Source organism: Epinephelus moara, chromosome 6, assembly GCF_006386435.1.
Source record: "Epinephelus moara isolate mb chromosome 6, YSFRI_EMoa_1.0, whole genome shotgun sequence".
NCBI classification, from domain to species: Eukaryota; Metazoa; Chordata; class Actinopteri; order Perciformes; family Serranidae; genus Epinephelus; species Epinephelus moara.
In genome coordinates this window covers 24320421-24334123 of record NC_065511.1, presented here as the reverse complement: position 1 = coordinate 24334123, position 13703 = coordinate 24320421, and the positions used below count along the sequence as shown (strand labels likewise).

At 37.8% G+C, this 13703-nt stretch overlaps 2 protein-coding genes across 2 annotated transcripts in view; one reads left to right on the top strand and one right to left on the bottom strand.

The window, feature by feature from the left end:
• The window catches only part of LOC126391818 (sialic acid-binding Ig-like lectin 13), a 38903-nt gene that overhangs the window by 7766 nt on the left and 17434 nt on the right, over nucleotides 1-13703 (bottom strand). The gene's annotated exons all lie outside the window — the stretch shown is intronic.
• The window catches only part of LOC126391811 (myelin-associated glycoprotein-like), a 14327-nt gene continuing 7790 nt past the window's right edge, over nucleotides 7167-13703 (top strand). The window contains exons 1-4 of the mRNA XM_050046759.1: nucleotides 7167-7188; nucleotides 7858-7930; nucleotides 8260-8607; nucleotides 8766-9080. Of these exons, the coding sequence (XP_049902716.1) occupies nucleotides 7885-7930; nucleotides 8260-8607; nucleotides 8766-9080 (709 nt within the window). The 5' untranslated portion in view covers nucleotides 7167-7188; nucleotides 7858-7884. The remainder of the gene's footprint in view (nucleotides 7189-7857; nucleotides 7931-8259; nucleotides 8608-8765; nucleotides 9081-13703) is intronic.

Genomic DNA, 13703 nt, shown 5'->3' with positions numbered 1-13703 from the left:
CATAATGTAATAACAGTTCATAATGTAATAACGGCTCACATTGTGAGAAAAAGTGTTGCATTATCATCATTTTTAGGTCAAAACTGCACACACTGACAACAAGAGTGCACTTAAGGGCAGAGGTCTGTGTTTGTGTTTGACTATGATTTGTTTATAGATGGTGCGACAGTAACCAACTCAAAAGTCAGCTGGAGAAGAGGGTGGATTAGGGAAGAAGGAGGGGGACTGTAGTTCATGTAGTTTAAAAGAGCATTTCCTTTGTTTACTATTGCTACAATAAATGCAGGACACAATAACTTTTACAATAAAAACACATTTAAGATTGGTCTTTTCAAATAAGTACGTGAACACTCTCTCCTTCCATACAACCTAGTGAAGACCTCCCAGTCAAATGTTATTTTATTGTTTGTCTTAATGCCAATTTAATAAAGACTTTTAATAAGCATTGTTTTCCTACTACTTACGTTAAATACATGACAGCAGCGTAACATATTCATTCAATTTACTTTATTTTGGAACTTGTGCAAAAATGAGAAGAGCGTTTTAGAACCATGTAATAACAATGGACCAGCTCAAAAGTTCTTAAAATGTAAACACAGCCTGTCAGGACACCCAAGTAAAAACATAAGTCCAAATAAATTGAACTAAACAATATGCATAAATAATACAAAACCATAAATCATAGTTGCCAACAAAAATCAAGTCCAGGGCGCTCCATTTGTCAGTGACTGTGTCAGTGTTCACTCAGATCAAGGCTTAACGAGTTTTGTTTTTTTGTTTTTTTTTAAAGAAAACTTTACTTCTTCCAATGAATGTCTTTAATATGGACCCATCCAAAGGATATGTGTTTAGTCATGATCCAGGCTGTAATCCACCTGGCATTTTGGCTGAAGAGCTGCCTGATATTGGACGCAAGGCCACTATTGCGTCCAGCCACTCTGTATAACCTACTAATACTTGCAGCAGTCTTCATCCGTCATAATATTTAAACTTTCCACCAACTGCTTACCTGCAACAATCAGACAGTGGAAATGAGCATGGCATTCTCAAAGGCCCAAAACACCTAACACGGGTGCCACCTAGTGGCTCAACTTAATACATCTTACATAATAAAATGTGAGAATGCAATTACGATTAAATAATTCTTGGTTTCACTAATGTAGTTTACTATGCGCTGAAACCCATGCCGTTTGCTTTATTTGCACCTTTAAGATGTAAAAATGATGATAATGCAGCAGTTTTCTCACAGTATGAGCCATTATTACATTATGAACTGTCATTACATTATGAGCTGTTATTACATTATGAACTGTTATTACATTATGAGCTGTTATTACGTTATGAAGTGTTATTACATTATGAGCTGTTATTACATTATGAGCTGTTATTACGTTATGAACTGTTATTACATTATGAAGTGTTATTACATTATGAACTGTCATTACATTATGAGCTGTTATTACATTATGAAGTGTTATTACATTATGAACTGTCATTACATTATGAACTGTCATGACATTACGAGCTGTTATTACATTATGAACTGTTATTACATTATGAGCTGTCATTACATTATGAACTGTTATGACATTATGAACTGTTATTACATTATGGGCCATTATTACATTATGAACTGTTATTACATTATGAGCCATTATTACATTATGAACTGTTATTACATTATGAGCCATTATTACATTATGAGCCATTATTACATTATGAACTGTTATTACATTATGAGCCATTATTACATTATGAACTGTTATTACATCATGAGCCATTATTACATTATGAGCTGTTACTACATTATGAGCGATGCCAGAAAGGCTCATAATGTAATAGGTTATTACATTATTACAGTATGCGCAAAGCCGTTATTACGTTATGTGCTCATGATTTTGAGCCGATTATTACATTATGAACTTTTATTACATTTAAGTTATTACATTATGAGCCATTGTTACATTATGAGTTGCAACACATACATTTTATTATAATTTAAGTCTGGCCACCACCAATCCTTGTCCTGACTCCTCCGTGTTCAATCTCAAGTAAAGTACAAGACAGTGGGGTCATTTTGGGACATTTTTGCATCAGGTTATATCAATAACCCTCCATTAATCACAGACTACTCAAACAGTTATGAAAATAAATCGATCCTTGGACAGATACAGACAACCTATCAAGTTTTTTAAAGCCCAAATCAACCACGAAAGGCACAATTTTTCAAAATGTACATGTGCATTTTCTCCAAATTGTGCCTCCCCAGAGCAGCTGGGACAGTGGAGCATCAGTTGGGACACCTTGTTGTGTGCAAAACTATCATATAAATTGTAAATGAAAATCTAGTATAAATTTGAGCACCTTATATTTCCAATGTCACTTGTTCAGACGTGTCTTTGAGACAAAGAAAACATTTGTAAAATTCAGCTGGTGCTGTTGCTGGATTTATTCATTTCATAAAGGCAAAACTCAAATCTAAGTGGATCAGCGGTAGCAACATGAAAGTTACAGTAAAAAAAAACGTGTCTGGTTGGTTTTAGTTACTGTTAAAGACCATTCTTAAAATTTATACAATAATTTAAACTTTATTTTTGCAGCTTCTACAATTCATGTATTTGAAAAGATGCATAACTTATGGTGATTTTTCTCCAATCAGATCCGTGGACGACTGAGCCAACTCTCACTATGTCTGCAGCTGCTTCACTTCCAGTCTCCTTCCTGTACCTCTCCTGCCACTGACTGCAGAGCATATGCGTTCTTCACTGGGTCTATGTGGTCCCACTCAGCATGAATCCTCTCTGTCCAGTCCAGGTAGGCCTGAAGCCCTTCCACAAAGTTTGCAGCAATCCAGAGACCTGTTTGACCCCCCTGTGAGATCATTTCCTAGTGTGCTGACAAAGGAAGAAATGATCAGTAACTGACACTAGATGTCAGCCTGTTCATATGTTGCAACACTGAGCAGGAGATTGTTTATCTTCCTCTTTGGTCAGTAACTTCAGAGAGGTGTCTTTGCTGAGGCAACTGTGTTTCCTTTCCCTCTCTGTGGAGGCAGTGACCTCTCAAAGGAGTGTCAGGTGAGGTTACTTGGTGAGTGATTTTCATTTTCGTTTAAAGGTCCAGTCTGTAGAGTTTAGGATGATATATTGGCAAAAACTGAAAACTACATAGACACAAAACTGGGAATGGCTTTATATAAAGCCATTCTCAGTTTTGTGTCAGCCACTGCAGTTTCTATTGTCTGGTGTGCAGTGTTGGGCAAGTGACTTGGAAAGTGTAGTGAGCTAAGCTACTAGTTACTCTAATATTAAATGAAGCTTCACTACATCAAAGCTATCACCCTCAGAAATGTAGCAAGCTAAGCTACAGCAAAATGAAAGTCACTAGTGCAACTACATCCAAGCTTTTTACTAAATTGAACTTCGTGCCAAGTCAGTGTTATCTTACTGATCAATAAAACTGTCAGTCAAACAGATAGGCAGGTAAAAAAGTTAAGTTCAATTGTTTATTGAACAGTGAGCTGCACTAACTCCCAACCCGACTCAAACCACAACAGCAAGAATGAAGACCTGCTTCAAACAGTCACAACATGGTCAAAAACATACATGCGTGTATGTATGTGTATGTACACTGTAAAAACTCAAAATCTTACGAAGAATATTTATTTCTGTCAAAACAAATCTCATTACAATTGAAATAAGACTCATCACCTAAAAAGTAACTTGTTTATAGACAATTTCACTTGTGTCAGGAAAATTTTCACTTGAAATAAGTAGAAAAAAAATCTGTCCATGGAGCAAGTTTTTTTTCTTATTGCAAGCAAAAAAAAAAAACTTGCTCCATGGACAGATTTTCATACTTATTTCAAGTGAAAATTTGCTTGAGCAAGTATTTAAAGTGGAAAGAGATTTGTTTTGACTAGAAATGAAGCTAGTAAACACATTTTAGTAAACACATTTTATAGTGAGCAGCATACACATGTATGTCCCCTACAAATCCCAACCGTGTTTACAAAGTTTGAATGAACGAGACGGACACAAAGGAAACGGAGGCTGCGCATTGATCCTTTTGTCTCTGTCTGCAGGAACGCATAAAAATCCCATTCATGATGGGGTCAAATGGATTATGTGCATAATTAACCACAAAACAAGCAAATACTTCATCTTAATGACATATAACACTCATTATGCTTCAGCTGAATCCTCTAAGCAAATGACCATGTTGAATTGAAATTAGTTTATCACGTTAAATGTCCAGTGCGTTAAACCAATCTTTGTGCATAATCACACAGCCTGATATGCCTGGCAAACACAGTGGGACTGCTGTACAGACCGTTGGTCTTTCTTACTCTAACCCTGGTTATTTTCTGAAAGCACAGAGCAAAGAAATGTCTTTTTTTCTCCCCTGGTCTGCTGAGCACAGAGCAAAGAAATGTCTTTTTTTCTCCCCTGGTCTGCTGTCAGCAGGAGCGGCGGCTGCAGCGGGGATCTCAGCACCACGGACGTGACAAGCGTCTCCTTTAAATGTGTTTGCTGCTAGCGAAATTATACATAATAAATGAAGACAGTGACATAATTTCAATAAAAAACAATGAGTTGAACGTTCATTTCAAGCTTTTGTAGTACAACGAATTTCAGAATTGCGGGCGGCAGTGTTTGATGCAGGAAACTCGATATGGACTTGAAAATCGATTTCGGAGTGGGGGTCGTTCGGAACGGCGAGGTTTCGGAATGGAGGGCTGTCCCCCGTCAGCTTCATGCGGAAGTGACTCTGTGTGGTAGCGGTGACAGTTTTATTTCAGTCCATAACAGAAATCCCCGCCTCGTTTGAGCTTCAGAAATGATTTTGGAAATGTAGCTTGTGTGGACGCTACCGCGCTAAGCGATCAATAAAAGAGCTTAACTACTGAGAAGTTACTTGGTTCAGAAAACAGCGACGCTACCACCAAGCTACTGAGAAATGTAGTTAAACTACAAACGTCCGCTACTGTAGTGACGCTACTGCCCAACACTGCTGGTGTGTTGTCAGTTATTAAATCCATGGTCTTCCTTAGTTCAAGGATTGACTGCCCCTCTTTTAATGACGTCTCAATGAACTAACTCCCAATACTGACATAACAGAAGTGGATGGAAAAGAACGTACATTTACATTTTCTTTTGCTAATTTTCTGAAAATTTGGTTAAAATTTGCACTACATTTGGATGGAAACCCAACCATAGTTCGTGAGTGGACTTGTTGTCCATTGTGATCTTGCATACTTTAAATCTAAGTTGTTTTTCATGGAATATATTTATTATTTTGTGTATTCACAATAAATTGGTGGCACTGAACAGTGATTTTAGACAAGAGTCTAAAATGTTCACAGAGCATTTAAAGCTAGAAGACACCACATAGACTCAGTCTTTATATCAGTAATTAGGCCTGTCACGCAGGCGATAAAAAAATGTATCTAATTTTACAAATAAACACAAGAAGTTTGTGCTCTAGAGAAAGGATCAGTACTCAGTGAATCACCTCCTAAGCCCTATGATAAGCTATTATGGCAAGGCTTAACTATACAGACCAGTGAGCAGTGATAACTAACGTGTCTTTGGGGTCATCGGGTGGAAACCTCCTTTCACCAATGTTTCGTCTAGTTGGTCCCACGACACCTCCAGGAGGCTAGACAGTGATCTCAGGCGTCCCAGAGACACTCCCCTAATGCCAGGTCTCACTGCTCCCCACACCAACCCAATAACCTCCTTTACCTTACTTACGCATGGCTTTCTCAGCCCAAACAGCACTGCCACCTTCAACCAAACCCAGATGTGCCACCCCAAAATTTTCACTTGCCCCGTCTGGCTAAAATTCACTTGTGTCTAAATTTTATGATGCTACAGATCAATGTTAATGTGGCAAATGAACTCACATGAAATATCAGCTGTCAAACTTGTGCTAACAGCTGACTCAGTGCTGCCATCTTGTTTGTTGTAGGTGGCAGTACAGGAGATTGTCTTTCCATGATGGAGGTGAGAAGCAGTGAAGCTGACAACAGAGGTCTGGACTTTAGTTTTGTCCTGATTCTCCTGCAGTGTCTCCTGACTGTCACCCAGGCCGCGGGTCCATGTCAGAGTTGGAGGGTGAGACAGACAGGGAGCTGGAGCAGAGCACGTCAAACTCACTGGGGTGTAACAATGGCAATAATGTAACAATGGCAATAATAAAACAGTCCTGTATTATCATTGGTGTTGCATGACGGTGTTCTCATGAATGTACCTTCACTAAGTTTACAGGCTTTCATTCAGTGTCGCAAGAGATGACAAGACTTGAGTGCTGAACTGAATTTGACTGAGTATGAACGTGCTGTTTCTATAATTATGGCNTATGAGCTGTTATTACATTATGAGTTGCTACAGGTATGTGCACATATTACTGTTGAACTCACATAATGTAACAATGGCAATAATAAAACAGTCCTGTATTATCATTGGTGTTGCATGACGGTGTTCTCATGAATGAACCTTCACTAAGTTTACAGGCTTTCATTCAGTGTCGCAAGAGATGACAAGACTTGAGTGCTGAACTGAATTTGACTGAGTATGAACGTGCTGTTTCTATAATTATGGCATCAGCAATTTAATTATTTACACTGCTGCCTGATGTTTCTATGTTTATGGTTTTATTGTTTAATGAATGTATATTTATCATAGGAAAGTTAATTGAGTATATATCATCACCTTACTAATCCAGATTTATTGGTCAGTCTGTGCATTTGAAACANTGAACGTGCTGTTTCTATAATTATGGCATCAGCAATTTAATTATTTACACGTGCCTGATATTTCTATGTTTATGGTTTTATCGTTTAATGAATTAATATTTATCATAGGAAAGTTAATTGAGTATATATCATCACCTTACTAATCCAGATTTATTGGTCAGTCTGTGCATTTGAAACATTAAAGTTAAATTTGTGAAATTCTAATATTAAGTTTAACAATACTATTGTTTATATATTGTAGCAACAGTACAAATGAGGAGAGATGATGTGGCACTGTCTAAAATCATTTCTCAAATAGGGCATACCACTTTCTCACACGTGACTTCCTCATTTTTAAGTCTTGCAGACTGAAAAAACCGCACAACTTCTGAGGAACTTCACTTGTCCACACATCTTTCATCTGTCTGTTTGAAACACCTGAGGAAAATGTAAGTAATGGAAACTTGTTAAATGACACATATCAAATGATTTAAACTGATCTTTGAATACGATGAAAAACTCTAACATAAACATTTGTTCACTTGACTTAAAAAACAATGCACTTTGTTAAAGATGAAAAACTTTGTATTTAAAACCTTTAAGCTGTCATTTGGACATGTTACTGTTGAATATCTTAGTTGCCTAAAACAAATTACAGCTTTGCAATACATAGAAAATAAGGAAATAACACTGGATGTTTGCAACCTTTGCCTTTCACATATAGCTTCCTGTTTTTCCTTTTTATCATTTCATCATCTACGTCTAAGTTAAACTAAATATTACAAAGTGTGTGACATGCAATTATTTGTTTTTGCAAATCTATCAGAGTCAGCAGAAATACCAAACTGGATTTACCCTTTTGTTGGAAATGTTTCATAAAAGATTGGAAAATTTGCAAGAAGTGTATTTAAATTATGAATGAGTTATTTATTTGATCAATGAAGGGCTTGATTGAGTTTAAGTGGCTCAGAAAAAAAAGAAATTGAGCCTTTTCCGCATTGATGTAAAAGAGGAAGAAGAGACAGCAAAACATTTCTCCATCAGCAACCTACTCTACAAACCTGAAATAATTAGAGATTAAACACAGTAATGTGAATTGTTCTATGTAAAATCTCCAGAGTTTCTGCCTCTCTTGACACACAAAGATGGCTGCAGCTCTGACTCTCCTTCTCATTGGCTGTCTGCTGCAAGGTGAGTCGTTAAGTCATGTTTGAATCAAGTATTCAAGTCAAACATTCACACCACAATGCAACAGTACCTGTAATATATACTGCAGAAAATTAAAACAGTGAGCAACAAAAGCGTCCAGCTGTTTTTTCTTGGAACTTTAATTTGACGGGTTTTAATCTGAAGATCTGGGGAAAAACTACTGTGGGGACAAGGCACAATCTTTACAGTCATCATTTTGGTTTATTTTAAGAAAAAGGTATAGCGCTAAGGCAACCAGTAAACAGTAAAAAAAAATCCTTATTAAAATTATTCACTTGTTCTTATTCAAAGATTTGTATCTTGTGTTTCAGGTGCCCTGTGTGGAGAGTTTAAGGTTATAATACCACAGACTATAGAGGTTGTTAGTGGATCCTGTGTGACCATCCCCTGCTCCTTTGACGTGACAGACCAGTTTGTATCAAAGCTAGATAACACATGTAAAGCACAATGGAAAAAAGATGGAGTGTTTGTGTTTGATAGCAGCCAGCCACAAACAACTACAAACAGCGGACAACTGACAGGAGACTTGACCAAAAAAGACTGCACCACAACCCTGAACAACATACAACCTGTTGACAACAACAAAAAATATTCCTTCAGACTGGAATGCGACGGCCTGGGATATGAATTTTACGAACGAATCTCTTTTTCAGTCAGAGGTATGTTTTAACATCCATTTACTTACACTTCACTCCTTTCTCCTGTAGACCTGCTTTAATCATATTTTGCATTTATTGTTTTTTTCCAAATAATATAACAAATATAGAGAAAATAGATTGTTTATTCAGTGACTGGTCAAAATGTACCTTCCCACCAGCTGATCCACTCAGACCGACTCTGACTCCGTCCACACTGGAGGTGAAGGAGGAAACCTCAGTGAGTTTGACGTGCTCTGCTCCAGCTCCCTGTCTGTCTCACCCTCCAAATCTGACATGGACCCCCGGCCTGGGTGACAGTCAGGAGACACTGCAGGAGAATCAGGACAAAACTAAAGTCCAGACCTCTGTTGTCAGCTTCACTGCTTCTCTTCACCTCCATCATGGAAAGACCATCTCCTGTACTGCCACCTACAACAAACAAGATGGCAGCGCTGAGTCAGCTGTTAACACAAGTTTAACAGCTGACATTTCATGTGAGTTAATTTGTCCTCTGCTGAAATTAATTACAATTATTAACATTATGGCTGAATTGTTCTGTTGTCTCTTAGTTTTCTTGTCTTAGTCCGAATTAGGGGCAAAACAATTAGATGCCTCTGGCAAACTGTGACGGCTATTTTTTACCAGTTTTCCAACATGTCACAGACAAAATTATTAATCGTAAAAGTAATTGACAGATTCATTGATAATGAAAACAATCATTAGTTGCAGTTCCAGTTTAAATGTCAAATCTATCACTTTGGGAAACAGCAACCTGTGTGCAAATATGCTCCAGGATCAAAACTCAACTGAAGAACTGTCTCCTCAAGTTCCTCTCGGATATGGTTTTTTAAATTTGATTTTAATTAATTTAAGTGGATTGGGTAGGACTCCCCTCACAAAAGTGAAGAAACAGAACATTTTAATCACCAGTAAAGACCTACACCTGGTACAGAGCTGACGGAGATCAGGAGACTTTTATTGAGGCCGGAGCTGTTTTAAACATTACAGCATCTAAAGACGACAGTTCTTTTTTCTGCAAGGCTCAAAATAATCTTGGAGCTGGACAATCAAACATCAGCCAAATAGATGTTCAGTGTATGTATTACATTTCAAAAGTTTTCCGTTAGGTAAAGCAATATTTCAGTAGACTGTCAGAAAAGTTTTACTGTTTAGTTATTTTATCTATCTAATGTTTTATTTAGTTTTCATAAAAATCTTAATTTGATCTGCTTATTTATAACTTACTAAAGACTTAATGTGACATTGTATTCATTACATGTTTATTTAAAAATGAAAAAACTTCACACTGAGAGGTGTTTCTAATATTTGATCTTCCCTCAAAAGGAGGAGACAAAACAGTAAGGAACTCTGGTCAAGTGATAACACGCAATTGCATATGGAAGAAGATTAAAACCATGACTGTTCATGTATGGTCTTTGTGTCCAATGTGGATGGCCTCCTTGATCTTTCTACATCCATCAACTGAGTCCTTGTCAATGGCTCTGACTCCCAGTCGATGCTGTGATCGGTTTCTAAGTGATATAATTTATTCTTTATAACTACTTATTGACATAAATTTGCCAAATTTAGTTCATATTACTACAGGTCCATATCTACATAAAAGTTTAATTATAAATACTTGAACAAATAAATACATATGTTGCTCGTTAACTTGGGTAAAACTAGCCTAACCCTGGTTTAAAATGGCTACAAGCAATTCATTTATTCTTGTGGTAACTGAACATTTCGCTTTGCATCACTTTTCAACAATTATTTTTCTATCAGTACATTTTGTATTTAATTTTTGCAAACTTGATTAAATGTGACTTTATTTGACTCTAACCTTCTAAAGTCTGTTTTCTCTACATGTGTTTCAGTTTCCCCACAGATCCTGCCCTCATCTCATTGCACCATAGCTGAAGCCCAGCTCAGATGTTCCTGCAGGACTGTGGGAAATCCTTCTCCCACTTTACAGTGGTATTTGGACGGGTCACCTNCAGGGTGGTGGGCACAAAACCACTTTTCAGTATAACCGAAATACTTCCTCTATGAAGTGTGTAATGCTCCTTTTGGGTTTAAAGTTCATCAGAGGTGATTTTTTTTTTAACTTTTGTTGATGTTAAAGCTCTCCTGATCAAGAGCAGTACATTTTATTTGAAACAAAAAGCAATTTTTTTGAATGAGGAGATGTCCGAGTCTTTCTCATGACTGGCTTCATGGGAAGTGACAGAAGAGTGTGAAGCCAAATTAAGAGGACAAACTTCAGACCATCCTGCCAAGACTAATAACAGCACTCATAGAGGCTGTGGTAATTATGGTGGGAGTGAAACGGAAATTATTCATATAATAAAAAAGGTAATCAACAATACAATATAATTATGTAAATATGTAAAAATCTATTTAACCTATGTAATGGAAACTTTTAGGCCTCTGTACTATGTGCCACTAAGCAGAAAGAATGTGAAGTAACTTTACATTTCATGTCTTGTCAGGATATCACAAGCACAAGTGCCTTACATGACGTACTCTTTGTCAGCGTGTAACAAGTTGTGAGTGCTTTACTTGATGTCCGAGGACATGACTAGATAAGATGACCCAAACTGCTTTGTCACCTCTCTGATGATGCTGTTTAAAGACCCCTGACCTCAGCTGTTGTATATAAGTATCTGACATCTCCTGTGCTCAGAGCTCACTCTTTGCACTCTGCTCCTTCTTGACCGTTGTGAGTCCATCTGCAGATGCTGAATTAAACTTACAGAAAGACAAGTTTCTGACTCTGTGTTTTGTCTAGTAGAAACTGCCACCACAGGAGAAAAGGACAAGCTGACTTTTGGGCCTTTTCTACTGTCACTTTTAGCCGCGGCGAGTGAAGCCATGCTGCGCCAGTTTACGTTTTCATTACCAGTTGTGTGTGTTGGCGAGACTCTACTCACCTCTGTCTCCAGGAGACCAAAGAGAAAGGTGTCTTTAAAAGTCTCTGTGTGTTCAGCTCTCAGTACTTTTGTAGACTGACTGAGTCTCTGTGGTTTGGAGTTGGGTTTGGTTCTAGGTGTTAGGTTTCCTGCTTCCTGTTTTTACTTTAGATATCTGCTTTATTTTACTGTTTCATGTTCTCTTTCAGCCGTATTAGAAGTTGTGTGAAGTTGCTGCTCGAAAACTCGACATTTCCTTATTATTATTTCCTTCATAATAAAAGTTTTTACATAACAAAATATCAGTGCACTTTTATTGTGAGGAATCTGTGTAAGATGAAATGTGTAAAAAACTGAATTCACAGAACTTTGTTAGCAGCCTCTCTATAATAAAGCCAAGTCTAATAATACCACAGGGAGGAAGANAGGCTGTGTATAGTGAATATGCCCAGGTTCATTTTAGAGACACAAATGTGATGTAATGCATGTGCCATTACTACAGCTGTTTTTACTGCGGCATTGCTACATTGTATTTGATATTATTGGCTATTATTTATTCAGTAGAAGTTTATCATGCATTAGTATTATCTTCTCAATGCAGATGTAGCCAGTTTAAAGAGTTTTCAGTTAAAGGAACAGTGTGTAAGATTAAGGGGGATTTAGTAGCATCTAGTGGTGAAGATTGCAAATTGCAACCAGCTGAAACTTCTCCTGGTTATTTATTTTTAGTTTTGATTGTTCAGGAGGTTTTTACAAGGAGCCAAATTATCTGGAGAGGTCTCTTCCTCTCCAAAACAATCGGTCCAGGTGATTTAAATCGATTACAACCCTGAGTAAAACAGTTCCATGTGACAAATCAGTGTTTCTCCAGCAATGGTCAGCATATCGCAGATGGGCTGCTCGCCCAGCACCTGCTAATGTGTCTTCAGTGTCCTCGTTTTTCTCTGATAACTTAATGTGTGCTCACCTTATTTGTGATCCAGATGTTCAGGAGGTTTTTACTGTGAATCGAGTTGTGCACAGAGGTCTCCTCTTGTCCAATACAAATGGACCTGGTGATTTAAACCAGGAAACACACTGAATAAAGAAGTTTCATGTTACAAATCAGTGTTTCTCTGATGCTGTTCGGCTCATAAGGGATGGACCAACTTTTTCTCTGATAACTAAAGATCTACATGTTCAGGAGGTTTTACCAGGAGCCAAATTATCCAGAGGTCTCTTGCTCTCAAAAAACAGTGTGATTTAAACTGCTCAAAACATTTAATAAAATGCTTTCAAATTAAAAAAAGATTTGTGTTTTTCCTTTTTCGTCGCAGAATGACTGCTAACTGCAGTGGCTGACACAAAACTGAGAATGGCTTTATATAGAGCCAATGTTTGGTTTGTCTGTCCTGGGCTTCTGTACAAACATGGCGGTGCAACATGGCAATTTCCGTGGACAGGTACCCGCTTCCTATGTATATATAAAAAGCTGATTCTAAGGTAACGAGAACGCAATGATTCTTGTGCGAGTGGTACATTCAGGAACACTCATTCCCAGTGCCGGAGCGCACTCTTGCACAAACTTGACCTTTCATAAATGTGGAGTGCTGTCAGAATGTACCGTTCAGTTAAATGTAATAACAGCTCACATTGTGAGAAAAAGTGTTGCATTATCATCATTTTTAGGTCAAAATTTCACACACTGACAACGAGAGTGCACTTAAGGGCAGAGATCTAAGTTTTATTTTAAGTTTTAAGTTTTATTGTACTTTATTAATCCCCCTGAGGGGAAATTCAATGTTTTCACATTGCTTGTCAATTACACACAGGTCCAGAAGACACAAACGTGCACAAACAGGACCTGTACATGCACAAAGTGGAGAGATGTCAGAGTGAGGGAGCTGCCCTTTGGTCAGGCACCCCGAGCGGTTGGGGGGTTCAATACCTTGCTTAAGGCCTTTCTCAAGGGCACCTCGGCAGTGCCCAGGAGGTGAACAGGCGACCCTCCGGTTCCCAACCCAAGTCCGTATGGACTGAGCTACTGCCGTCTGTGTTTGTGTTTGACTATGATTTGTTTATAGATGGTGCGACAGTAACCAACTCAAAAGTCAGCTGGAGAAGAGGGTGGATTAGGGAAGAAGGAGGGGGACTGTAGTTCATGTAGTTTAAAAGAGCATTTCCTTTGTTTACTATTGCTACAATAAATGCAGGACAAAATAACTT